The sequence below is a fragment of the Peromyscus eremicus genome, chromosome 23 (genome assembly GCF_949786415.1).
Source record: "Peromyscus eremicus chromosome 23, PerEre_H2_v1, whole genome shotgun sequence".
In the NCBI taxonomy this organism is placed as follows: Eukaryota; Metazoa; Chordata; class Mammalia; order Rodentia; family Cricetidae; genus Peromyscus; species Peromyscus eremicus.
In genome coordinates this window covers 4,128,933-4,156,149 of record NC_081438.1, presented here as the reverse complement: position 1 = coordinate 4,156,149, position 27,217 = coordinate 4,128,933, and the positions used below count along the sequence as shown (strand labels likewise).

The window sequence follows — 27,217 nt, the reverse complement described above, 5'->3', positions numbered from 1 at the left end:
AACTGATCCCCAAGCAAAGAACTCAAAATTTCTATTCTTTAGTTAAAAATATGACAGCCCTCAGCCAAAACTTAAACAGAGAAGCCAGAGTTTTCAAAGACAGTATTCTCTCCCTCCCTCCTCCTCTCTCTTCTCTTCCTCCTCCTCCTCCCTCTCCTCCCTCTCCCCACCCTCTCCACCCCTGGCCTTCTTTGCCACGGCAATTTTCAGGTTTCATTGTTAATGACCACACCAGCCCTCAGAACACAGAACTTCTTTCCCAACTCCTCTAAGGAGCCATATCCCATCTTACTGGAAAGCAGGGCTACCCCAAAGGGAAGTTAAGACACCCACAAATGCTTGGGATGCATACAGCCAAACAGGTGAATTAGTCGTGGGCCACCTGGGGACGTTCAAAGCAACACAGACCACGTGAACTCTTTCATCCGCCTTTGTAACCAGCCCAAGTCCAGATTTTAAACATAGGTCAGTCGGAGAGAGAGGAAAAGTGAGAAGTTTCCCAACCACAGCCTCGATCAACACCTGGAAACTACGTTTCTCCCCAGTAAACGAAAGCCCAAGCCAACGTATTTACTCTGGACAGAGAAGGAGGAACCGAGGGCGCCCAGGTGCCACAAGAAGCCTTGGCTAGTGTCAAGGACATAACCACCGAGGTGTCAAGGGGTGGGGACATGAATGGAATGGGACCAAAACCCTGACACCCAGCTCTAGAAGCCCGGACTCTGTCTGAACTTAAGGGCTCCTGGGTCACAGTGCACACCCAACACGGGGACAGTCAGGACTGGCTGGGGGCGGGGGGCGCGCAGGGTGTAGCTGTCCCGTGGGCAGTAGTGCCACCAGAGCCCACGCAAGGGGGCACGGGGTGGGAGGCATCCCCAGGTGGAGAGGGCCCCGTAGCCTTTGACCACCCGAGCGATGTTACAGCGAGGTGTGGAGTTGCGGGAGCCCTGTCCCAGGGCCTCCTGCGCTGCGCGCCACCTTTCCCGCGGCGGGAGCAGGGCGGAGTCCAGAGCAACGCGGGAGCCCTGGCGGGCCACTGTCCCCAACGGCCTGCGCGGTCCCGGGCCCTGGCGCGGTCCCCTGCGTGGCACGGGCTCAACTTTCTCGGAGCCACAGGTGGCCCCGAAACATTCCCGGGGGTGGTGGTTGGGGGGCGTGGGGGACCAGTACAGTGCGTGCACCTCTCTCTCCTCCGCCGCCCGCCAGGTCCCCTGTCCGCAGCATCTGCATCTCAGCCCTGCCCATCATCGGCACGCATGCTCGCAAAGTTGGAAGAGGGGTGTCGCTCCCCCCACCCCACCCCGTAACCGCCCCACCCTAGGCCCGGGAGCCCCAGGGCGCACGAGGCTGAGCTACTGGGATCCGCCCGCTGAGATCCCCTTGACCCTGCCCTGTAAGTGACCCCTGGGGAAAAGGAGGGGAAAGAAAAAAGCCCCCCAACCCCACCCCACCCCCGGCACTCTACCGCGCATGCTCAGAGCTGGACAGCTCCAGAGAGGGAAATTTAAAAACGGTTTGAGCTGCGACCGTGGCCAAATTGTGGACAGCGAGGGGCGAGCGCAAGGGAGACCCCCCTGCCGCAGCGCCGCCCACAGCGCTCCCAGGACCCGCTCCAGGTACCACAGCGCAGCCCGTGCTGCGCACCCCATCCAACCCACCGGAGCCCTAGCGGGGCTGGAAGCTTCCCACGCCTGTTTCAGGCCTGGCTTGGAGGACTAAGGGACGCCCCGGGAATCTCATTGAGTGCCGTGTTTGTGGGTGGCCGGGTGGATGGCGTGGTGCGTGGACTGTTTTCCCAGCACCCGCGTCTGGAGTCTCCTCCAAGGCGGGAGCCCCGCGGATGGTTCCCCGGATCCATCAAGTCCCACTTTCCTGATGATCTCATTTTCAAGCTGATCATAGCTGAATAGCGGTGGAGAATGGGGCTTGGAAGCAAACGGAGTTCTTGGGTGTTCTTCGATTTTGCCAGGGCTTTCCAAAGCTCTACGTTTCCATTTAGGAGTTCTCCCTCCCCCTCCCCTGTCCCCGTCCCCCTCCTCCTCCCCCTTGCATTTGAAAGAACTTGGAATTTCACCCCTTCTCCTCACTTGGCTCTTAAATTCCCGTAGGATTTTCCCGGGATTGTGACTTTGTGAGTCGCTTCCGACTGTGGGAAACTGTGGGTCTCTGCCCTGCCCACATCGGTGCTAATGGGAACTTTGTTGTATCGTTTTTTTCTCCCTCTAAGGAGATGATAGAAAGTGACATCCCACCCAAAATGTCAGGAATGATCAGAAGTTCGGGGCTCAGTCACCACCGCTCTCCGCAGGAATACAGGTGAGGGGCCCTGTCTGTGTGATGGCTGAGGCGCCTGCAGCCTGGATGGGAGAACGTCTCAACTTCAGAGGGGCTCTCTCTGCTCTTGCGTGTCCCCTCTAAGGGAGAGTCTCTCCTGGGTTCGACTGTGGGCAGCCTGGTGACAGCAGCAGCTTCCCACCCAGGGACCCCAGCAGGGGCTCTAAGAAATGTCCCCCCAAAAAAAGCGTTCTGGAAAAAACTGGTTCCCACCCTCTGTGGGTGTTGGGAGGTTGTAGGTCGGGACTCATGAGTTCTTAGCCCCACTGTGCTGTGTGTGTGACCTTTAGCCAGCCCACTGCCCCGTCGGGCCTTGTTTTCTCCTCATGTAAATGAATGATGCTGTTGAATTAGATGATCGCTCGATCTCTTTGGAGCTCTTATGGGCCAACTAGATGGAAAGTGGGGCCCAAGTAAAACAGCTTTCGGGACAGAAACCCAAGTCCAGGTGAGGGTGGGGGAGCATGACAGGCCTGGCCTCTTCGTGGGAAAGGCGTTGGAAGTTCAGCCAAAAAAAAAAAAAAAAAAAAAACCTTTACCGGTGAGAGAACCAAGGCCCAGAGAGGAGCGCAGTCAAGTGCGCACAGCCTGAGGGAGGGAGGAGGAGGAGGAACGGCCAGGAGTGCTCTGCGAGAGCCTCTCTTCCTTGAGATGGGGTAGCCTGACCTGGTTCCCAGGGCCCTAAAGCCAACCCCATGCCTTGGTGGAGCAGTGAGGCCAGCCTGGGGGCTACCCTGGGAAGGCAGGCTGTCACCTCAGATCAACCCTGTTTACCCAGGGGCTGTCTGGCCCCGGGGGCCACTGCTGAGGCACCAAGGAGCCTCCAATTAGAAGGCTGCTTCTGGACACAAAGGAGGCCAAGGATTCAAACGGCTGTGTGTGTGTGTGTGTGTGTGTGTGTGTGTGTGTGTGTGTGCATGCGTGCGGCGCGTGCGCGCACATCACCTGGCTCAGGTGCAAAGGCAGTTCCTGTACCCATCATTCCCAGCCTCTGCTGAGCCCACCACTCAGGGGAGAGAACTGAGGCCAGCATCACACAGCCTAGGACCCCCTGGACTTCCTTCTTGCTATCAGAGGTAAATAATCATGAGTGGGGGCTGTGCGAGCATCTCTGGCTTGGGTAAACCCGGCTTCTCTGGCACTTTCTAAACCTCAGTTTCTTCATCTGTCAAATGGTAACAAACGGCACCTGCAGCACGGGGGTTGCTATGGCAACCAGCCAGCCCTCTCTGGCTCAGCCGCTTGCCCGTGGTATGATGCTCCTGGGCACATAACCTTTGAGCCCTCATTGGTTTGAGACAATGGACAATAGAGACTACTGTAAAATTAACAAGACACCCAGCAGGCCCGGCACATACCCGGACAGCTCTACCGTTGCTCTCCCAGGGGGAAGACCTCAAGAGGGTCCGCTCTCCCCAGGGCTGGATGTAAGAGCTCAAAGGCATGGGTTCTGATTCCAGCTCCGTAGAGTCGCAGAAGGGTCAGGGAAGAGAGCAGCAGGAACAAAGACTGTCAGTCAGACACATGCCAGTTCCCACAGACGGACGGGTCCCCCGTCTTCAGATTCCTGGCTTTAAAGTGAGCAGGACTGGGGTGTCAGAGGGATGGTTCCGTCGATAAAGATGCCTGTGGTGCAAGCTAGTGAACCCGGTTTGAGCCACGGAACCCATGGAAAAGATGGAAGGAGAGAGTTGTCCTCTGACCTCCACGTGCGTGCTGGGCTATGAATGTTCCCCCAAATAATAAAAAATTAAAATTTTAAATGGGCATAATTAGGCTGCCACAAGGATTAGCGGCAAAGCTTGCAGAGCTCGGGCTGCTTAACTAGCTGTGTTATCGCTGCTTCCAACCTGGCCATGTTGGAATGTGTAGGCGTCAGAACCACAGAGGGCCCGCGGGGAGTGTGGAGATGGAATCCCTGAATCCCTGGGATGCACCCGTGCCGCCTAATGGAGGCTCCTATGAGGCTCGGGCTTCACGTCCAGGCCAGCGCAACCCAGAAACTGTCTGCAGCACTGTTCATTGCCCAGCTCTAAATCCAGGGAAGACAGACAGACAGACAGAGCTCCCATGGTGGGGGATGACCAGCTGGAAAGTGGGGACTGTCAGCTCTGATCCAGAGGTTCCCGGACCCAGCCTGGCATGCCCTTCCCACCTGCAGTCATCCATTCCCTCGCCCCCCCACCCCGGGACAGCTAGTGCATCCAAATGGCAGAACACCTTAACCTTCACTGCAATGGCTGAGGGCCCCTGGCCCCAGGCTGTCACCTCTTCGGCAGCAGAGTCACAGCATCAATGGTGACCAGCTGTCCCCAAACCATCCCGTGAGGGCAGCGCTCCTGTGCCAATCTGGTAAGGGAATGACTTGAGGGATCGGCCAGGGTGAATGCTTTAGTAAGATGATATGGGAGTGACGGGCCACGTGGGGTCTCAAACCTGAAGTTGCCACACACCCCATGAGCACTGTGCTCCTAAACCCCCCATACGTCACTAGTAAAGAACATATTACCTCCCCACCGTGTGACACCCCCGTCCCCCAGACAAGTTACTGCCCTCTCTGATCCTCTGCAAAATGGAACCTCTGAGAACCAATCAGCAGGCTGCTGTTGGGGGAGGAGGGGGGTGTTTTGCCTGCTGCAGGCCAGCAAGGCAGTGAGCCAGTCTGGGACAGTGCTTGCTCCTGGCAGGGAAATTTTCTAATTACTCTGCGCAAGGAGCCTTTGCTTCTTCCAACAACTCCCATTTTTCTCCCTAAATAATAGCCCAGGAGAAGTTTATGGGCTTCTCATGTGGGCTCCTATGTCTCCAGGGACTGCTCTGTGGATTGGATCTCCCAGGCTGTGAATCCAGACACCTCTGGGGGCCCCCCCATGCAGGCCACAAGCAGCTGCCTGGTGCTCCGTCCCCCTGGGGCTGATTTGGCCGTTAGTTAACTTTCAATGCCCACATTCCGGGAGGGGAGGGCGTTGCTGGCTGCAGCCAACGGCCCAGTTCTGGGGCAGCTGTCAGGGGTCAGTGGCGGAGGTCTAGACAGCCAGCCGTCCCTCACTAGTCTCTCTTCCTAGTTGGTAGCTGACCCCAGAGCAGCCAGAGTGCAGCTCCGTCCCTGAGCAGCCTTGAGCCTCGCTAGCTCTAGTGGGTTTCTTCTTAGCTCCGAGGGTGGGAGGGAAGTCCACTCCCAGGATGCTGAGGAATAGAGTTCTTAAGTACCTGTTGGGTACTAGGTGCTAAGTGCTTTCTCAGTCCCAGCAAGTGCGCTCCTCACGGTATCCTTACAATGATGACCCTGGCTTCGTCTCCAACTACAGACAAGAAAACTAGGGCCAGACAGCAGCGCTTGTCCACACGCTCATATTCGTGGAGAGGATGGAGGGAAAAACCCTGAGCAGATGCCTCAACCTTTGGAACTTAGTTCAGAGAGGTCAGAGGTCAGACCCAGCACCTTCCCTCCGCTGAGTGGGAGATGAGCAAGGAAGACGCGCTGGTGTGTTCTCAGGCCCACACCCACTGATGGTGCTCCATGGAGAGTCCTTGCCCTGATCACTGACTTCCCAAAATGTCAGGGTCTGCCCTAAAAAAGGAAGCGATCCGGGGGAGGGAAGTGCTCCCTCCCACCCCCACCCTCAACACACACACACACTCTCTGTCAAAGGACAGAGAGTGGCTAGTTCAGTGTGGACTGGATGAGTGAGCAGACAAAATACTTCACAGTGATGGTCAACTGTGCAAGAGCCTCCCGCTGTGTGTGGGTGTGGACCCTTGAACCTCATAAGGGGAGGCACCACCCACTAGCCGGAACCCCCTGGGTGGACTTGCAGGGGGCATTAACATCTATCTCAACATCTTTACATACTCCATCCTCAAGGTCGTGTATTGAATAGCAGCCCAGCTACTGTGTAAACAGGAAGAGAAGTAGCCTTGCTGAGGTCCAATCATGCTACCCTCCCAAACACATACACATGTGTATGTATACACACACACACACACACACACACACACACGCACATATGCACACCAAGTCAGCTATTCTTCTAGAGGGGAACACTAAGCCCTTCCCCCCCCCAAAATCACAGGATGTCATAGTACTCACTCTTGTCTTCCAGGGAATCTTTGAGCATGCTAAGTAGCATTTAATTTTCTTTCTTTCTGTCAACTGTTCTGAAGGCTGTCACAAAAGATATGTTAGCTGGGTAAACCTGACCCTCAGAAGCTTAATCCTGGAGACTGGAGACAGAACCGTTTGTGCAGATGTAACAGTTTCTCACCAGCCACAGCCCAGGAGGGTGGGGGTGAGGCTGTAAGATCAAAGTGAGCTGTTGCCATGGGGGATACCTGGGTCTGCCCCCAAAGGAGTAGGAGCTGAGCATCTGGAAGGTGGGCTGCATTTATGTTGAGTGCCTACTGTGTGCAGAGACCTGTCCTGGGCTCTGCGGCTCTTCCTGTAGGGGAGACAAAGCCCCTTGCTTCAGTAGTGGGGGCTCCCGGGGTCACTTGCACACAGTAGGAGGCTCGGCTCCTGTCTTAACCTTTTCACCCCTCTAGACTCTCAGGGACCCCAGAAACCTGGGTGTTGCCTGCCTTAGCTGGGTACTCTAGCAGGGCTCAAGAGAACAGAGGTTTGTAGACAACTATAGGACTGATTTTGGGGGGGTCAGGGAAATGGGTGCCTGGCAGGGAGGTCAGGTCACATACACTGTGAGCAAGCAAAAGGCATAGAGGCCCCCACAGAAAACACAGCAACACAGCGGAGACCTTGGAGGCCGGGGCAGTGACATCCACCCTACCCAGTGACTCACAGTGTCCCTGCAGCCTTGGGGCCCATCACACACTGCTCCTGGGTCAGAGTGAGGTCAGCCCGCCAGCCAGAGGGTGACGCAACCCCAAAGGACAAGATAAGGGGGAGTCCCCCAAATGTAAGAGGGAACACAGGCTGAGCACTGCAGGTGCCCGAGTCCTATCCCCAGGGTGTAGTGACGGCCAGCTGGCAGCAGGTGCATGGGTAGTCAGGTGGGGGATGGTGATCATGTGGGAACAAGATGGGTCAGTGGGATATAGAGCCCTGGCTGCCCCATCAGAGGGCTGGGGGGAAAGACGCTTTGCTTCTAAGGCTGTCATCCCCATTATGCAGATGTGCAAACTGAGGCTTAGAAAGGTTCAGAAGCACATGACTTCACCCAACAGGAAGGGTGAGGCCAGGACTTCATCCCAGAGCCTGTCAGTCACAGGGACAGAGACTCACAGAGAGGAGAGTGGCGGAGGGGCGTGGGTGGGAAGAGCTGGTCTTGGGTGACATTTTTCTGCCCCCCCCCTGGAGTTGGCAGGCATGTGGGCATCAGGGTCAAGGTGACCCCAGGGTTTCTCCTCACTGAGAAACAGTGGACAGGCTTGCAAGGCCCGAGGCCAGGCTTTCACTGTCTTCTCCTTTTCACATGCCCCGTCTTCATCTGGGAGAGGGAAGAGTTACTCTGAGCTGCTACAGATGCTTGCTCTCTGACTCCTCTCTCGGTGCGTTGCGAATGCCCTCTCACGATGGCAGGAGAGATTCCCAAACTGCCTCTCCGCCACCCTTACTAACCAGCTCTGTGGGTCTGAGGGGCCCTTATTCTCATCCGCACCCACTTTACAGTTTGGGAAACCAAGGCTAGGGATTAAGCGTTCTCCTGAGGGCTGGTGGCAGGAAGCCAGAGTAGTTCCCCAAATCAGGAGTCTTTCCTATAGCGACGTCCTGGACCCACAGTTTACACTCCTTGAAGCCCTGGGAGGAAGCGAGGCTGGACAGGGGGGCCTTCTACGGGGGTTGGTGAGGAAATTTGGAGGGCCCTGTGCAGCTGTGAGGAATGGTACCCTGATGTGCTCCTGGACTGGACAGTGAGGACAGTCCATTCTCCTTTGTCCTCCCATGCATCTGTCCCTGGTCCCTGTGTGATGAAGAGAGGAGGGGACAGGGTTTGGAGCTAGTGGACTCCTCCCACAGTGCTCCATCAGAGCTCAGCAGGGTTGGCTGGGCTGAGCAGGGCTGGCACACGGAGACAGACATTCTGGCTAGGGGTTGGGAGAAGGAAGGAGCGGATGGCCTTTCGCATGCCTGAGGCAACAGGGGTGTCACAGACCCCTAAGACAAATACTAAACCCCCAAGAATGGAGAACAGGACCAGCTTGTACCAAAAGGTGACTGCAGATTGTCTCATTTGGTGAAAATGACAAGTATAGCAGAGATCAGATTTAAGTCCTTGTCACCTCAGTTGCATGCAAAGAGACTTTTACTGTGCTAGCCTCAGTTTCCCCATCTGTAAAGTAAGCTGTTCTGCTCTCTGTAGCCCTCCTGGTGCTCAGAGACAAGGAATTCATGGGGGCAGAGGGCAGCCCTAGCAGGGCCAGACCCGACTGACACTCCCAGGTCTTTCTTGGAGTCAGTGACCTGGGCTCTCAGCCTCTTTCAACCAGCCATGTGGGTACATAAAGGTTGCACTGGATGCTCACAGAGTCCGGGTCCTGAGTGAGCCCCGGAAGGAGTAAGCAGAGAATGGTGAGCTACAGAGGAGCAGTGGGGAGCACCGCAGAGCTGAGTCACGGGCGATGTGGCTGTCCACAGACAGAAGAATCCTCCAAGAGGAACCAGGAGCCCTAATGACCCTGCCTTGTCCTGGTTGAAACTGGGACCATAGTGTGTCTCCCTGTGACAAGGGCTTCCCTGGACCATTTTAGAGCACAGTCAGGGGACCTGTGAGGGACCTGTGAGGGACATCCTAGGTGAGATACCCAGAAGGCAGTTAGGATGGACTCGGGAAAGTAGGAAAGGGAAGGGCAGGGCCCTCAGTGAACAGCGAAGTGAGGGCCCAGGCTGTGTTTGGCTGTGCTGAGCTGTTGGCAGTTGGGCACACTGTGGTGGCCACAGGAGAAACCGGAGGGACAAAAGAATGCAGGGAAATGAGGCCACCACCAGGACAGCACTACCCCGCCCCACACCTACTCCGCTCCGGTGAAGCACCTGTGAGAATCGTTTCCAAGAGTCTTCACTCCAAGGAAACTCAGTTTCTCCATATGTAAAATGGGGACAGCACAGGGCGGGACTTCAAGAGTGTCCCCGTGAGTGAAAGTGGTTAGTGGCAGCAGTCGGCCTGTGTGTTTGCTGTCTCGGAGCCTGGCTATTCTTAATTGCGATGCGAATATTGGTACTAAAGGCGGAAAAAGAAATGGTCACAGTGCATGTGTTGGGAACCAGGTGCTGTTCAGTGTTTCACAGGCTGGACGCTCATGACGTCCTGTGACAAGGACAGTTGTCTGTGGTTTACAGATGAAAAGCCGAGGCACAGAGAGGTTAAGCAGGTGACTTAAGGGAAACCAGGATGAGAATCCCAAGCTTGAGGCTCTGCCACTGTGCACACTGCTTCTTGGATTCACCCCTGGCAGGTTCTAGACCAGGTTGGTGTCCTGGAGCCTTGCAGAGTTCCCGCCTTATGAAATCTGATGACCAGGACGTGCCTCTCCCTCCCCCTAGTCCCAAGCAGAGTGGCATGGGTGATCGGGAAGGCGTGGGGCTCTCACAGGCTTCCCTGGGAGCCTGGCTGGCTCTGGGGTGAAGACAAGAGAGTGGGGTCAGCCCCTCCCCTTTACACCGTAGTCTCTGGGGGCCTAGGGGACAGATGGCATGGCTCAGGCCAGGGCCAGGACTGTCAGTCAGATAGATGAGTTATGAGCCGACCAAAGGGGTGGCGGTCGGGAAACCACAGAAACAATAGCATTGAGACTCGGAACAATGGGGGCCACGTGCCGCAGGGGCAACAGTCGTTTGTGGCACAATGGGCCACCAGGGGACAGCAGCCGGGCCAACTGTTGCCACTGACATGGACCAGCCAGTTTTCAAATGATGTCCAGGCCCTGTTTTCCTACGAGGCAACCAATGGCCAAGGGAGCCGGGGGTCACCTGATCGCGGCTTCATGGGCTGCTGGGCCAGGCCTGTGACAACTGAGCAGTGGTGGTCATGGCAACACTAACTGTGGCTATAGAGCACAAGGGGGCAGAGATGGGAAGAGAGAGGTGAGCTTGGAGGTAACAGGATTGTCAGGAAAGGAATGACTGGCCAGTGGGCCACATAGGCACCCCCCAACAGATGCGGGAGGAACCTCGAGGCTGTGGTTCTAAGACACGGGTCCCCCTCACTCCACTCTTCCGGAGACCCGTCTCACATTGGTTTGAACTCGAGGGCAGGATGTAGGTTGTGGTCTTTTGGCCACAGAGCGGACAGCTCTCGGTACTGAGGAGATCGGGCTGGGGTGTGGTATGGGCGTCCCAGCACAGCACATACAAGATGCCACCACAAAGCTGTTGGCCACGTGGCACATGGGACTTCAGGGATACCAGAGTCACCCTGCCCGGCACGGCTTTCTGTAGATATGTGTACTCCATATCAGCCTGTTAATGACTGTAGGCCTCATGGTGCTCCAGGCGCTGTCTGGGTCACAACACTTGACCTTGACCAAGGGACTCATTGTGCTGAACCTCAGTTTACCATATGTAAAACTCCTTTTACATATGCACATGCCTTATTTCAAGCGTTTGGGACCGGAAGTGTTTTAAATTTCAATTTGGCGGTTTGCGGAGCCATCTTTGCAGAAGGACCTGAGACAAAACATGGAATTCACCGGTGTCCTGTATGTCTCACATGGCCAGCAGGAAGGAATTTATATGCACTGTTTTCATTGTACCCACATTCAGACGGTGACCCCTCAAATGATCCAAGGTGTGGAGTTTTCCACTGTGGCAGGATGGAGGTACTCAATAAGTTCTGGATTTTGAGGTTTTGGTTTTTGGAACAGGCTCCTGCCTCCCATGGGTGACGATGACCTCCCCGGGGACCTTCAGTCGCTGTCATGGCTCACAGCCGTGGACGTGCCTCGGCTGCAGCAGATGGCAAGCGGACGGATAGACCTGGGTGGCCCCAGTGTGCTGCATCCACACCCAGGTAGGCTCAAGGGGAGGAGGGGACCCCTGGGCCTGCCACTAGCCTGCTGAGTGGCCCTAGAGAGGTCCCTCTGTCTCTCTGATCTCTCTGTACATATCTGTAAAATGGGGAGAATCCCCTCTTTCTGGGAGCAAGTCCACACTTCCTTAGTGATATCACAATGGGATGTCTCACACTTTAGCAAACTTGTGAGGGGCCCAAATGCAAGCCGAGGCCCGTCCTTGCAAGTGCTAAAGTGGGGTTTAGATTTTCTGAAGCCCTGTAAAGCCTTTGCTGTCTGGCCCTTTAGGAAACAAGTGTACTGCCCTCTGTTCCAGAAGATTCTAAGAGAATCTTGGCACCTAGGAGGTGCTCTGTAAATGACAGAGAGTTGTAATCAAAGAAAGTAGACTGAAGACAGCGTTGATGGAGAGCGGCAGAAAAGCCACTGCCACGTAAGAACAGGGTGGAAGTGGACATCAGTGTCTGGCAGGATGGCTCTGTGGGCAAATTTTTCTTGAGCACCTGTGCACAGCAAGCGGCAGCTAATGCCTGTCTTCCATGAAGGACTAGGAAATATTTACTTTCGAGACAGGGTCTCCCTAAATATCCCAGGCTGGCTATGAACTCCAGATCCTCTTATCTCAGCCTCCCGAGTGCTGGAATTACAGGAGCATTCTGCCGTACCTTTGCTAGAAACAGATAGTTTTAAACTTTTTAATTCATAAAGTATATAAGTTGAAGCTATTTAGCACAGACGTTGATGGTGAAAACCTAGCCACAGACTATATGTAAACAAATAAGTATGTGCCAATAAAACTTTATTGACAAACCAGGCTATGGGCCAGGTTCAGCCCACTGGTCAGTTTTCTAACTCTAATCTAGAGCCCTGTAAGACAGCTATGCAGCATTGGGATATTCCTGCCCCTCCAATCAGATTCCTCATCTGCAGGGTATTGCCAGTGGTCCATACGGGAGACATCTTAAAACTGTCAGGGTTTGGTACATGGTAAAATAAGTCAGGGCCCAGCAGCCTCTTACAGGTCACTTTTACTTGATTAGAGGTGGTGTAATGAGACTCTGTGATGGATTAGTAATGTCTGTCGCAGACCCAGCACTGGAAGCAGATGCACATCTGTTATTCTTGGGCTAATCTTTGGCAGTCTAGCAGAGCTCGGGGAGGAAGAGGGGGCTACTCTTGTATCTAAATCTAGAGCTCTCAAGGAGCCATTAAGCCTTTGAGGAAATGAACAATAAATTGGTGTTTTAGCCCATAAAGGACAGGAGCCAAGGCAGTCTCTCATTATTGTCATTATTGGCTCACATTAATTGGGATTTTATCATGTGCCCAATCATGTGCTAAGCACTTGGTAGGCAGGATCTCATTTAACAGTCACAACTTTGTAAATAGGTGAGGTGTCAGTAGAAATGGGGACACTGAGGCTGGCCAGGTGACACAGGTTATAGGAACCCCACCGCTAACCACCACATTCCAGAAAAGTGATTTGGAAGTGCTTGCTGTATGCCTGGTCCTGGGGTGGAGGGTGGCCCCCATCCCCCACTGTGGCCACCATTTCCAGCAAACGGCTTTCTCTGTACCTTCCTCCTACAGGTGCCTTGGCTGGGGCAGCCGACCTGAGTGTGGGTGCGACCCCACGTCCCCTGCTCCGGGGCCAAGCTGCCATGGCCCCCAGAGGCATGCTGGGTTTGGGCCCCATAGGCAGCCACAGAGCTAGCGTAAGTGCCACTCCATGGCTGGGAAAGACGGTGTGCTTGTGTGCGTGCGTGCATGCATGCGTGCGTGCATGTGTGCGTGACTGTCCCTCCCTGACCTTCTGTCTTGTCCTCTCCAGGCTGAGCAGATGAACCAGTTCCCCATAGGAAGCCAGTCATCCTCGGGCCCACAGGAAATATCACAGCTGTACTCACCTCCGACCCCACTCCAGTTCCCTCTGCCTCCAGGGTCCCAGCAGGTACCACAGGCTCGGAGATAGACTATCCTGAATTCACTTGCTTGCACCCTAGGCTTGCATGCATAAGATCTCCTCCATGCCTGTGCCGTTGGCACCGTTGATGCCTTGCTGGGGACACCGGAGCATCTCCTGTGTTGAAATCCCTGCAGTTAGAAACTGGGCTGGGGTTTGTGAGTCACCTCTGCTCTGTCTCACCTCCGTTCTCTCTCTGCTGCCTGGCCCCGCCCCTTCCTGTGAAGTGCCCTCCTGCAGGCCTCTATGGCTCCCCATTTGCAGCACGGCCTTCCTACCCACAAGCCCACATGACCGCACATCCATCTCAGGAGCTGCACCCCAAACACTACCCCAAACCCATCTACTCCTACAGGTGAGGTCTGATGACCCAGAAGGAGGAGGGCACAGGGGCACCTTAGGCAGACAGGAAAGGTGACCTGGCTCCCCAGGGATCCCCCAGGTGGGACCAACCCACTCTTGGGAGGGACTGGCATGCGGTCAGCTGACCCTGCATCAGACTGGTTCTCCATCCTCACGGGCTGGATGGCTTGGCCTCTGTGAGCCTCTTTCTTCTGATTAAAAAGTCAGTTGCAGAAATGGGGGTGTGTGCCTTGGGCTTTAGGGGTGGGGTGGGGGAGGGAGCATCTTGGATGAAGTCTAAAAGCCCATGGGAGTGGGGTCAAAGGGCAAGAGTGATTTCTCAGCTCACTGCAGTGGCTGGGCTGGGAGGAGGGTAGGGAAGGCCCGGGCCCAGGGAAAGTGTGGAGGAAGAGCTAACGCCGGGAGTGTGGAGGGGCTGGTGCCAGCAGAGGGGGCCTTAGGCTGTCACCTGAGGCCTGTGTGTGGCCCCACCTCTGGTCCCAGCTGTCTGATCGCCATGGCCTTGAAGAGCAGCAAGACTGGCAGCCTGCCTGTGAGCGAGATCTACAGCTTCATGAAGGAGCATTTCCCTTACTTCAAGGTGAGGGCTCTGAGGCGGGGTGGGGGAGTGCCGGAGCCCCTTGCCTCTCTCTCCCCGGGCCTGCTAGGATCCAGGGCTTCCTCTACACTACACTGAGCCCCCACTCTTAGGCCCCCAGTTTTGTCATGCCCGATAGGAAGGATGGGTACAAGTTACAAAGAGAACGGGGCGCCGGGCAGTGGTGGCGCACCCCTTTAATCCCAGCACTTGGGAGGCAGAGGCAGGCGGATCTCTGTGAGTTCGAGGCCAGCCTGGGCTACCAAGCAAGTTCCAGGAAAGGCGCAAAGCTACACAGAGAAACCCTGTCTCGAAAAACCAAATAGAGAGAGAACAGGGCTTTTGAACTGGGTTCTGATGGATGAAGCGGAGCTCGCCATGCGCCTCGGTGTCTAGAGCGGAGGGCCCAGCCTAGTTATTCAGCACAAACTCAGCAAGACAGCGGGATGCCAAGCACCTTCAGCAAGAGCCTTCGCTGGTGGGTTCAAAAGGACTTAGGAAGAACTGTCCATCGCTGGAGCGCGGTTGGCCAATAGCCACCCTGTAAACTTCAAACCCCAAAGAACAACAGGCAGCTAGGAGTCCCAGATCACAGGATCTTGGGCCTGGACAGTATCCCGAGTAGAAATGCTGGACCACATGGGTTGGGTGAGCTGGATCCCAGTGTCCAGTTGCCTAGCAACAAAGCGGTGGTGAGCCTTTGAAAGTAATTTGCGTTGAACTTACTGGGCAGCTACATAGCCCCCAGCATCAGTCTCCCCTAATCCCTACCCAGTGGGAGAGGAAGAAGAGGCATTGCTGAAGCCCTGGGCTGTGGTCCAGCTCCAGGTCTGCAGCTCCCAGGGCAGGGCCTCTTGCATGCCGCAGCCCCCACCCAGTCTTCTCTGTCCTCGCCACAGCTGGTATTGTAGATGGAATTCCCTGTGTCCTGCCCTGAGAGGCATGAGTTTGAATGTATCCAGACAGGTAAAGAATTGCTAGGGGAGGAGGGGGATCACCTGAGGGGTCTACCGGGCCTCCATGTGTCCCCACAGACGGCGCCCGACGGCTGGAAGAATTCAGTAAGGCACAACCTGTCACTCAACAAGTGCTTCGAGAAGGTGGAAACTAAATCCAGCGGCTCCTCCCGCAAAGGCTGCCTGTGGGCCCTGAACCTGGCGCGCATCGACAAGATGGAGGAGGAGATGTATAAGTGGAAGAGGAAGGACCTCGCGGCCATCCGCCGCAGCATGGCCAACCCGGGTGAGCCCCCGACCCACCGCTCACATGCACCCGCCACCTCCCTAGTCTCCCTGCTCCTGTCTAGAAGCCAGCAAGTGCAGGGGCCTGGTGAGAAGTGTGAAACGTCTTCGAATCCGCCATCCCTGTGTCTCTCACTCCACGGCTCTAGGATGGTATCAGACTGGGTGTTGGAAATAACCAGAGGGCTGGAGAGATGGCCGGGTGGCTAAGAGCACTGCCCGGTCTTATGGAGGATGGAAGTTTGGTTTAGTATCCACGTTGGGCCGCTCACAACTGTCTGTAGCTCCAGATACAGGGCATCTGGCTTTTTTTTTTTTCTGGCCTCTACTGTGGCACACACATGTGGCAGAGAGAGCGAGCGAGAGAGAATATCTTACGTAAAAGCTGACCATGGCAGCGTGTGTCTGTGAGCCCTGTCCTGGGGAGGCAGAGAGGGAAGGATCCCTGGCGCTCACTGGCCAGAGTCTAGCCAAAGCGGTGACTCCAGGTTCAAGTGACCGGGTGGTGCAGCGGTGCTCCACTGAGTGAGAGGGGGTAAAGGCTTTGGCAGAAACTACCAGGAAGGCCCAGCACGGCACTCATCCCAGGGTTCCTGGGCCTCGGCCTCAGCTTGCTGTGAGATGCTGGGCCGGCGTCTGGCCTTCTAGATTCTCATCTCTAAAGGAACCCGGCTAGATCTTAGGCCCCTTGTGGTCCAGTGTCAGCATTGTGCTGCATCCAAGGAGACAAAGGCAACAGACAGACCGGAGTCATTCCCGGGGCTGGGGAGGTGGCTGAGTGGGAAAAGCACGTAACTGCAGTGCGAGGACCCGAGTTCGGATCCCCAGAACCCAGGTAAAGCGGACATGGTAGTGCACATCCGTAATCCTAGCAATCCTTTGGCAAGGTGGGGTGGTAGAGAAGGGTGTGAGCTGACCTTGGGAGACCTTGTCTCAAGAAAGCCGGAAGGCAAGGACCCACACCTGAGACTGTCTTCTGATCTTGACATGGGCTCTATGGTGCACATACATGCACACTTTTTTTTTTTTTCGAGACAGGGTTTCTCTGTGTAGTTTTGGTGCCTGTCCTGGATCTCGCTCTGTAGACCAGGCTGGCCTTGAACTCACAGAGATCTGCCTGGCTCTGCCTCCCGAGTGCTGGGATTAAAGGCGTGCGCCACTGTCGCCCGGCTATATGCACACTTTTTAGAAAAGAGTGATGTCTGTGCTTTGCTTCTATCCATTCTCGCAGAAGGGGATCCAGCTCTTAGCCCTCAGCAGTGATTTTCAGTGTTGTTTCTATACACAGAGTGGGAAGGTCTCCGTAAGCATTAATGACCTGGCTGTCTCACGGGACCTTCGTCCCTGCCTCAGCTCCCTCTTGAAGGGCTGGCGAGAGTTCAGTTAGTCTTAGGGCCACAGGTCTGTGCTGTAAGGTCCTATCTGGGGGGAGGGGGGCGCTATTAGGAGTTCATGGCAACTCCCATTCCTTGAAGGCCTTTTAATGGCTTTGGATGGCATCACATCTCCATAGTAACCCCGTACAGAAGGTATCATGCCATCTCATACAAGAGGAGACAGTCATGGGTGGTACATAGGGACTTAGGGCCTGGTGACCGAAGGGACTTCTGAGTGACATTTCCTACTTGTCTGCAGAAGAGTTGGACAAGCTCATCTCAGACCGGCCGGAAAGCTGCCGGCGTCCTGGCAAACCAGGGGAGCCTGAGGCCCCCGTGCTGACTCACGCCACCACAGTGGCCATGGCCCACAGCTGCCTGGCCACCTCCCAACTCCCACCAAAGCCACTGATGACCCTGTCCCTGCAATCAATCCCCCTGCACCACCAGGTCCAGCCCCAGACACACCTGGACCCAGACTCCCCGGCACCAGCCCAGACCCCACCCCATCATGCCCTACCCCATCTCAGCCCAGGGCCTCTCCCCCAGCCAGCCATGGGGAGGCCTCCTGGGGACTTCCTCAACATCAGCACCGACATGAACACGGAGGTGGATGCCCTGGACCCCAGCATCATGGACTTCGCTCTACAGGGTGAGGTGTAAGACATGGGGGTTGGGAGGGGTTAGGGGCGGAGATGGGAGCCCAGCAGCACTCTGCCTGCAACCCCCCCCCTTAGCATCATCACTATAACAACCACCCCACCTACTAAACACTTAATAAGCACCTGCTGTATACCAACTAAGCACTTCCTAGGCATCACCTGCCACGGCCCCAAGGCCCTGCCACCCCATGTCCTCATTCCGCTGATAAGGACACTGAAGCAAAGAGAAGTCGAGTCACCAGCCTAGGTCCCCTGGCTACTCACTGGGCAGATCTAGGATTTAAGCCCTACTATTTCAAACTTTTCTTCAGCAGTTGCTCAAAGCTATGCACACTAGGTTGGGGGTGGGATGGGGGGTCACACTGTGGCACAGTGCCCCCCTTCAGTAGGTCAAGGGTAAGAAGATGAGCGCATAGACATCCAAGAACCAACCAGGGTATTGCGTGCTTCAGCGAAGGCTCCCAGCTCATCCAGCCCCTAACATGCATGTGCCTGCTGTGTTCCAGCCCTGTGTCCTGCCCCTCAGTAGGGAGCAGGACCAGGTGGCCGGAGAGCCAGCCAATAGGTCTGTCACAGCCCAAAGGCACATGCCATGTCCCTGTTCCCCTCTCCCTGGAAGGGGAAACAGTGTTGTTCTCCGGGCTTTGATGTCGGTGGTGCTGCCCAGTGAGAACCAAATACTTTCCATTCATTATCCCTGGCCTCACCTGAGAGGTGGGTGTTTGGAGCATCTCCATCTTACGCTGTGGCTCAGAGACTGAAGTGGCTTTCCCAGGGACACACAGCAGCAGGAGGAAGACCAGGATTAGAACTCTGCTTCCTCTCCGCTCTTCCTAACAACACAAGGCCTCGGACATCACACACGATCTTTGCCCTCGTTCCCTAAAGAGGGGATTTGAACTCAGGGCTATTCGGCCCTTAGCCAGCTCACCCCAGTGCTTTTGTCTTTGCAAGGTAACCTTTGGGAAGAGATGAAGGAGGACAGCTTCAGCCTGGAGACGCTGGGGGCCTTCGGAGACTCCCCACTGGGCTGTGACCTGGGGGCCCCAAGCCTGACCCCTGTCTCTGGCAGCGGCGACCAGACCTTCCCTGATGTGCAGGTGACAGGTCTCTATGCTGCATACTCAACCGCAGACAGCGTGGCCCCAGCGATGGCCACCTCTGCTCAGTACCTGGGTACTCCAGGGAATAAGCCCATAGCTCTGCTTTAAGCCGCCGGTCTGGAGGAAGGCACCGTGGCCCTAACAGTGTCTCCAGCTGCTGGTGGATGAGGAAGTCCCAATGCTTAGTTCCTCCTGCTCCCCCCCCATGCCACCACCAGACACTTCTGGGGCACCCAAGTCAGAAGCATGGGAGGATGTCAAGCACCCCACCTCCCCTTGTCCTTCAGGGCCTGAGAAAGGGACATGGCCATGTTGAGGTCTGGCTCCCAGCAGGCACTGGGTGGTCAGTGGCCCACCTGGGGACACAGCAGTGTGTCAAAGAGACACAAGAGAGAAAGCTCTAAGCGCACATGTTCTCCCAGGAAAGCAACCTCTGCCTGTGCCTCAGAGAGTGGCCCGAGGCCGGAGAAGGGCTTGGTCAGTCTTGGATCTGCCTTGGAGGTGAGACAGTTGACCTCTGCCATGGGGTTCTGCCCACCACTCCTGGAGTTTCCTGTGCTGACCACTGGGACCATGTGTAAATGTATTTATTTTTATTGTGACCCCAGCTGAGGTCCCTGGAATGAGACTGGGCAGACTCCCCACCACTCAGCAATCCTGACTCCCTAGTGACCCCGAGTTACATCTCCAGCCTGCTCAGGCAGACCCCGGCAAACCCCGGCAGACCCTTGCAGCCCCTGGCAGACCCTGGTAGCCCTGCCATTCAGAGAATGAGCAAGCACTTTTGCTACTGGGATGCACCTGGCCATTTTCCTACCAGGTCAGATCTTTCCCCCAGTGTTTAATCATGGCTCACACCTACTCCTGGGGACACCCAGGAGGGGAGGTGCTGTAGCAGTGAGTTTGGAAGGGATCCCAAACTGTGGGGCTGAGAAGAGGAAGAAAAGGCAGAGACCTATCTGTGCTAGGTGTGGGACATTTATGACAAGAAGGTGAGAACCTCTAGCCCTGAGCCCCTTCACCCTGCACAGCAGTACAGCGTGGAATATTGGCTGCCCTTTCTTGCCTGTATCTACTCATATTGTGCTCTTGTTCCACGACTGGTTTTTCCAAGTGAGGGTTCTGCAAGCAGACAAGTCTCTTTGTCTTGATGCTGGTCTGACCCCACGTCTGGGAGTTCACACCCTACGGCCAAATGTTCTGAAGATGTGGGCCAGCTGTCTGGAAGGGCAATGCGAGGCCTTGTCTTCAAGGGCCATCTTTCAGGCCTTCCCCTACCTCCGTGGGTACATCCCTGTCTCTAGACCACGTAGCCCAGCCCATCTGGCCAGGCTTGCTCAGCTGCTGTGTGCCAGGGCTCTTGATAAGTCATGGTGTTTAAGTGTTAAAGCCCTGCATCCAGGCAGTGCCAAGACTCTGTAGGTATAGTACCGAGTAACTGTCTACTGTCAATAAAGGCCGAACAGCAGCAGCGTGGCTCAGTATAGATGGCGGGGACAGACAGACAGACAGACAGACAGACACAGACAGACAGACACAAACACACACACACACATACATACACAGCACAGGAACCTGGCCCTCTGACACCATGTTCCCACTGGATCTGAGCCTAAGGGGGTGGGGTCGTCAATGAAATTCACATGGCTGGCATTTACTGTCCCTCAGAATGCACACTTGGCAGATAGCGTCTTGGGAATGAGCTGTAGACAATTGTCAACTACTCCCAAAGCGGCGGCTCAGAGAGTATTTGGGGGTGTTCAGTCTTCATGGGCCAGCTTTAGGCTTGGGCAGACAGTGTGCGGGAAAGACTCCCACCTTTTCTCTTTTTTTTTTTTTTTGGTTGGTTGGTTTGTTTTATTGAGACAGGGTTTCTCTGTGTAACAATTCTGGCTGTCCGAGAACTCGCTTTGTAGACCAGGCTGACCTCGAACTCACTGAGATCCTCCTGTCTCTGCCTCTCGAGTGCTGGGATTAACGTGCTGGCCACCACAGCCCAGCCTGACTCCCGCCTTTTCATCACCCAAGACATACCAGGCCAGAGATGGTCACTACCATGAGCTCATGCAGCCCTTGGGGAGGCCGTGGCTTAGAAATTAGTGCACTATTTTGCTGGTGAAGAAATGGCAGCTTGGACTAGCCCAAATAACCAGTACCTGGGACCCCACTCTAGGTTTTCAACCACACCCTGAGACACAGGCTCAACCAACAGAGACATTGTGTCCCCAACCACTCCTGTGACTCGTTGATGATCCTGCTGTCCTGCTGATACCATCACCTTAGCCCAGTGAGACCCCTGGACTTCTGGTCTCCAATAAGGGGATTAACTTGCCATTTAAACTACTATGTTATTGAGCTATAGAAAACCAATCATACAATGTTACCGGAATAAACTGGGGCTGGAGAAGCTACTTAAGAGGACGGAAGTACACCAGTGAGCGGTACCACGTCCCATTTATCCACTGGTTTAAAGAGGCTCAAACCTCTCCCCAAACTGACTCCTGGGTCTTTAGAGAAAGACTAGAGACCTGCTAACCATTGGGAGTGGACTGGTGGGGCCAGAAAGACTTCTTCAGACAGTCCTGTGGCGTGATACCAGGCCTGGGATCTCCAAGCCGTTTAGTTCAAGGACAAGACAGAGACCAAATGAGCAGCCAACACGACGTACAACGACTCAGTGGCTTTCTGCCCATCATACCCTTCGGGCACCTTGTACCCTGAGCTGTGCTCACCTATCCCTTGGCATAGCCCTCTGCTCAGCCAGCAGTGTGCCCAGGGACCAGCAATACCAGGAGATGGGAAACATCGGCTTAGTTCTGGGGACTGTTTTCCCTGCTTAACATGTCCTTAGGGCGTGTTCAGCCCTCACAGGCATCCTCAGTGGCCTCTACCTTGATGCTCCCACCTTCTGGAGCTGGCCCGCTTCTCTGAGTAAACATGGAAGCCTGGTATCGCTGTGATGAAGACCACGGACAAGAGCAACTCAAGGACAAAGGGGCTTGACTTACAGGTCACTCCTTCGCTGAGGGAAGTCAGGGCAGGAACCTGGAGGCGGGAGCTGATGCAGAGGCCACGGAGGGGTGCTGCTTACTGGTTTGCTCCCATGGCTTGCTCAGCCTGCTTCCTTATTACCACCCAGGACCACCTGTGCAGGATCACATGACCATCCAGTAGGCTGAGCTCTCCCACATCAATCACTAATCAAGAAAATGCTCCTCAGACTTGTTTATGAGCCATTTGGATGGGGGATGTTCTCTCGGTTGAGGAAGCTAGCCTGGGTCAAATTGAAGAAAAACAATTAACCAGACACCTGGGCACTTGCCAATGACGAGTAACTCCCGGGCCCTTAGCATTCTGGGTAAGATCCAACTCTCAGGGCTGGAGACATGGTTCAGCAGTTAAGAGCACTTGCTGCTCTTCCTAGAGAACCGGGCTTTGATTCCCAGCATCCACAGCTGTCTGTAACAGTTGCAGAGGATCCGATACCTTCACACAGATATACATACAGACAAAAACATCAATGCGCATAAAAATAAATAAATCTAAAAAAAAGGTATAATCAGAATAGAGCAATAGATCAGGGGCAATTTATGTTTTGCTTGGCAAAGGGGCTTGCTATGTAGGCTAGGCCATTCTAGAACTTGTGATCCTCCTGCCTCAGGCTCTCCAGTGCTGAGATGGCAGGTATGCACCCTTATGCTTGGCTAACCTGAGTTTTTAGCAAGCACCCTGCTAAATTTAAGAACAGATCTAAGGAAAGGAATGTGGATCCGAGGCAAAGAGCACAAGAAGTCACTGGGGGCATTGTTGACACACCAAGGCAGATCCAAGGGCTGCAGAGCCCAGAGCGTTCCCAAGCTCCACCTCAGGGTAAGCCAGGAAAGATGGACTGACATGCCCCAGTCTCCTCCAAGCTGAGGGTGAGCCTGGCTGCCTCTGGGAAGGTCTGTCTCCACCAGGCTGGGTCTGCCTTGGGAGTAGCAATACTGAATTGGAATTGAGAGAGATGGGAGAGAAGTGTGGGAGATGATGGTGTGGGCAGGGAGGTGAGGCACCGCTCTGAGCATCAGGGCCCCGACACAGGCTGTTGGCTTCTGCTCTGTGTGAGCCTGGAGTGTCTCTCACGTCTTGAATACTTGTCTCCCAGCTGCTGTCACTATGATGGGAGACCGTGAAACTGTTAGGAGTTGGGGCCTGGCTGGCAGAAGGTCCTAAGGGTCGGGACATGGAAGTTTCCTGGTTCCTGCTCCAGGGAAAAGTGGACATCCTTGGCCACACTTCCCACTGCTCTACCTTGCTGGCTATGATGGGTTGAAATTACAAGCCAAAACAAGTCTTTTCCACCGTTTCTGTCAGACATTGTGGTCACAGTGTCAAGTAACAGACATCGCAGGTTAAAAGGTCCAGCCATTTAAAAGCAAATTTTTAAAAAGTGTACGTCTTGGTATTTTGCCTGTATGTATGTGTACCACATGTGTGTCGTAGCTGCAGAGACCAGAAGAGGGTGTCGGGTCTCCCGAAACTAGAATTATATACAGTTGTGAGCACCAACACCAAATGGGTGCTGGCCATCAAACCTGGTTCCTTCCGAAGGTTAGCCAGTGCTCTTAACCTCTGAGCCACCTCTCCAGCCTCCAGCGACTTTTGAGTTTAAATCACTTTCCACCTCTTTGGATGGTTATGAGCAAATCACGTGACTAAAAAAAAAATGAGACTCTCAGAAAACATGTGTGGACCTGGCAAGGATGTGACGGTGGAACTCTGCAACTCTGCTGGGTACCGAAAACCCTGGAGAGATTCCTCTAAAAGATAACAGAGAACCACCATAGGAGCTGGCAGCAACATTACTTTGGGATACAGATCAGACAGAATGGAATGGAATGGAAGATCCAAGATTAGAAGGGACCTGCTTTGCTCCCCTCACCATTATCCACAAGAGCTACAAGGCAGAAGCAACCTGCAGCCTCCCTACAGGACTGTGTAAACTAATGTTTCCTAGCAATGTGATGGAATATTGTTCAGCCTTTAAAAAAGGAAATTATGGTGCATGTCATAATATGGAGGGACCTTGAGGACATTGTGTTAAGTGAAATAAACCAGTATGAGTTCAGTGATGAGGTTCCCAAATCCATAGTGATAGAAAATATGGTGGGGAGGGGCTGCTGCAAGATCAAAAAGTGCTAACAAGTATCAGGTTTGGGTTACCTCCTCTGACTTACTGGCTCGTGATGTCCCGTAGACGCCCCCAACCAGATAACACAGGCAGCTGCTTTGCTCCTGGTTGCCCACTAGGACTCGATGACAGATCTTATTGTTGAAGACGCCACATGGAGGAATCAAGCTGGTACTGACCTGGAAGTGTCTTCCGCCCTGGCTAGTTTGGTCAGTGCTGGGGAAGAAAACAAAGCAACAGTATCACTCATCTTTGAACCCTGTGAGCCACAACCAGCCTGGCAAGATACCCCCAATGGCACAACAGTGGCAGGGCTGTTATGGAAGTAACCAATGCCTTTCTAATCAGATTTAAGGCATGCTCCTCAAGGCTGAAGTCATGCCCGGAACTGTTAACTAGGTCAAGTACCATGGAAAGCTGATAGGCCCCAGGGGAGAACCTACTTCTATCATCTTGCTAAATGGACATAGTATCAAACTGCCCTCAGAAGAGTGACCTTTACATCCGTGATGAGTGCAGCTGCCCACCCTCACTGGAGACGCTTCTTTTTGCAGTGGGCAGCAGCCAACAGACTCACAAGCTTGTCAATGTGCAAAGAGTAAGTGACTGGCATGCTCAGCTCTAAGACATCTGTCACAGCCCCTCACCTCAAGGATCATTGTGGTGTGTGTGTGTGTGTGTGTGTGTGTGTTGGGGGTGTGGAGACTGTAAGATCCATGGGGTAATAGGGGATTGTGGCAAACAAATCTTTCCCATCATGATAGACACATGACACATGTGAAGCCCTGTACCGGAAGTTTTCCTGTGTCCCACAGCCGCTCAGTCCCAAATAAACACACAGAGGCTTAATATTAATTACAAACTGTTTGGTCTATGGCTCAGGCTTATTGCTAGCTAGCTCTGACTTCTTAACATAATCCATTTCAATTAATCTATATTTTGCCACGTGGCCATGGTGTTACTGGTCTGCTAGCAGATATCTTGTTCCTCGGGCAGCTGGATGGCATCTGCCCAACTCTGCCTTTCTTCTCCCTCTCTCTCTGCTTGGATTTCCCACCTGACTCTTATTCTGTCTTACCATAGGCCAAAGCGGCTTTATTTATTAACCAATGGGAGCAACATATATGCACAGCATACAGAAAGACCGTCATCCCACAGCAAAGCCACATGGCTACAACACCAGGTCTGAACAAGATCAAGCCAGTCAACATTCTGAAGGGATGGGAGCTCACCGCCCAACCCTAGAGGAGGGGACTATTGGCAAATGATGGCTGTTAGGGGAGGGAGAATCAGGACTTGTTTCTGGGATGTGGACTCTGGGAGGCTGCCACATTTCCAGGATGGCCCCACATCCAGGTACATATGGACGGAACTAAGTGGATACATTGGGTTAAAGAGGGGAGGGAGAGGTGGGGAGGGAGAGAGAACATGAAGCTGAGAGGGAGATGTGGGGGTGGCTCTGATAGGAACTGGGGGAGAGAGAATGGCGTGGATTTGATCAAAACATGTTTTATGTCTACATGAAATTCTCAGAGAATAAATAAAGTCTTTTTGAAGTAGTGCTGGAGGTTGCTTCTCAACGTGAATGTCCTCGGCCCCACTACACACTGGAAACTGGTTAAGATGAGTCCCAGGTAGGAGGGAGGCCACTCCAGGCTAGTTCAAGGCTAGCCTGGACAACGTTGGAAAAGGAAAGGCTAGCACAGTAAAGTGTATGGTGTATATTTTATCCAGACCACCCTGTGTGAACCTGAAGAAGCCTGGTGGTTCTGAGCCTGATTTTTTGTCTGTCTGTTTGTTTTATATTTTGTTTTTTTCTTTTTTTTTTTTTTTTTTTTTTTGATCTAAGAACTGAACCCAGGGCCTCTGCACTCTACTACTGTGCTAAATCCCCAACCCCCTGAGCCTGGGTTTTATTGAGAGAATGAGGATGAATGGCCTCCTCATTGATGGAGCCCACTTAGGCTTTATCCAGCAGGTTTGCATAAAGAGGATGATTGGACCACGGCCCGAATACCAGGTGTCTGAGATGGTCTGCACTTGGCTGTGCTGGGAGGAGGTCTTTTGCTCCACCCCTTGGCATTCCTTTAAAAGCCCTAGGGGGGAGACCGTCGGGGCGGTGGATAAGGATCCAGGCCCACCCGAGGCTATCCTGCGTTTCTCTTCTTTATTTCTACCTAAGTCTCTTATCCCTCATTCCTCAAGAGTCCCTGGGGTAAAAATAAATGTGGGAGCTGGTCTCCCACAGACCTCCATCTCACAGGCTTACCCATGAGCTACACAGGACAAGACCAGGCCTGGCATCAGCCAATGGCCATCTTGTAAGGTCCTGAACTGGGCTACAAGGCCTCTGTCCACACAGAGGTAGGTGGTCCTTTCTCCCTTCCCCTGGGGGTAGTGACTGAGTCCCCTAAGTGGAAGCATTGGCCTTGTCCGGGACCATGGAGCTTGCAGTGGACTGCCCACAGGCCAAATGTCAGCGTCATTATAGTGACAACAACTAGGTGTGTGTCTGGAATCCAGCTGGAAGCTACCTAACCCCCCTCAGCCTTCCAGAGCCTTCTGTAGGCTTCCTTCCCTTCCTGGGTATCTGGTGACACAGAACGGCATGATGGAAACATTAACTGCTGCCTCTAGGCTGAGCCATCTGAGGAAGAGGCTGCTGCTTGTAGCACGAATCTTAAGAGGTCTTATTAATAAAAACAAACCTGGAGCCAGGTATTCAGGTGAACGCTGGAAGATCAGAAAAGTAGAATAAGCCACAGCCACCTCACCTTGCCAGTTCCTCAGCTGATCTTGTTTCCTCAGACTGGAAGCCTCTCAGTCCTCATCCAAAATGGGTCTCAGCTGAACTGCTGCTCAAAAGCCTAAAAGCTTAACCAGCCAAATACTTCTAGTTCCTGGTTTTCATGCCTTATATACCTTTCTGCTTCCTGCCATCACTTCCTAGGATTAAAGGCATGAGTCACCATGCCTAGCTGTTTCCAGGATAGCTTTGATCTCACAGACTCAGGCGGATCTCTGCCTCTGGAATGCTAGGATTAAAGGTGTGTGTGCCACCATTTTCTGGCCTCTGTATCTGGTGGTCGTTCTGTCTCTGACCCCAGATAAGTTTATTAGGGTGCACAATATTTTGGGGGAACACAATATCACCACAGCTGCTCCTCTTCAAACTAGGGAGAACATTTTTAAAACAAAAAACAAAACGGTGAACAGGTTCCCCATAGGCCCCCTGGACTCAGGCATCCAAAAACTACCAACAGGTCTGGGTCCCACCCTCTTTATCTGTGGTGCTTCCCTTTGTGTGACAGGTTCTCTCTACCCAGCGGTGCTGGAGAACTCTGTTTGACCCACCCCTGGGAAAGATGCTGGACCAGATTCAAAGTAATACTTGCTGTTTGAGAGTCAAGAATGCGCGGTCCCTGTGAGTGGCTAAGCTGTTGTGAGAGGGGGCCGGGTTC

The 27,217-nt window shown here is 54.0% G+C and overlaps 1 protein-coding gene across 2 annotated transcripts; it reads left to right on the top strand.

The window, feature by feature from the left end:
- Positions 1–1,470: 1,470 nt before the first annotated feature.
- Positions 1,471–18,691, top strand: Foxn4 (forkhead box N4). 2 transcript variants are annotated; one of them, XM_059249816.1, is made up of 10 exons: positions 1,471–1,616; positions 2,228–2,316; positions 11,152–11,297; positions 12,889–13,013; positions 13,130–13,249; positions 13,489–13,616; positions 14,108–14,204; positions 15,236–15,443; positions 17,078–17,470; positions 18,435–18,691. In XM_059249816.1, exons 2-10 carry the CDS (start codon positions 2,231–2,233, stop codon positions 18,689–18,691), a joined length of 1,560 nt encoding a protein of 519 aa, XP_059105799.1. In that variant the 5' UTR covers positions 1,471–1,616; positions 2,228–2,230. The 2 variants fall into 2 exon arrangements, with proteins under 2 accessions (XP_059105799.1, XP_059105800.1); XM_059249817.1 differs by lacking the exon at positions 1,471–1,616 and having other exon boundaries at positions 2,231–2,316; positions 13,139–13,249.
- The last annotated feature ends 8,526 nt before the right edge of the window (positions 18,692–27,217 follow it).

Excerpts from the sequence above, each read along its gene's own strand:
- Foxn4 (XM_059249816.1), top strand. The coding sequence starts at position 2,231 with ATGATAGAAAGTGACATCCCACCCAAAATGTCAGGAATGATCAGAAGT. Across the intron at positions 2,317-11,151 it reads CGCTCTCCGCAGGAATACAG|GCTCCTGCCTCCCATGGGTG; the intron begins GTGAGGGGCCCT and ends TTTTTGGAACAG. Across the intron at positions 11,298-12,888 it reads TGTGCTGCATCCACACCCAG|GTGCCTTGGCTGGGGCAGCC; the intron begins GTAGGCTCAAGG and ends TTCCTCCTACAG.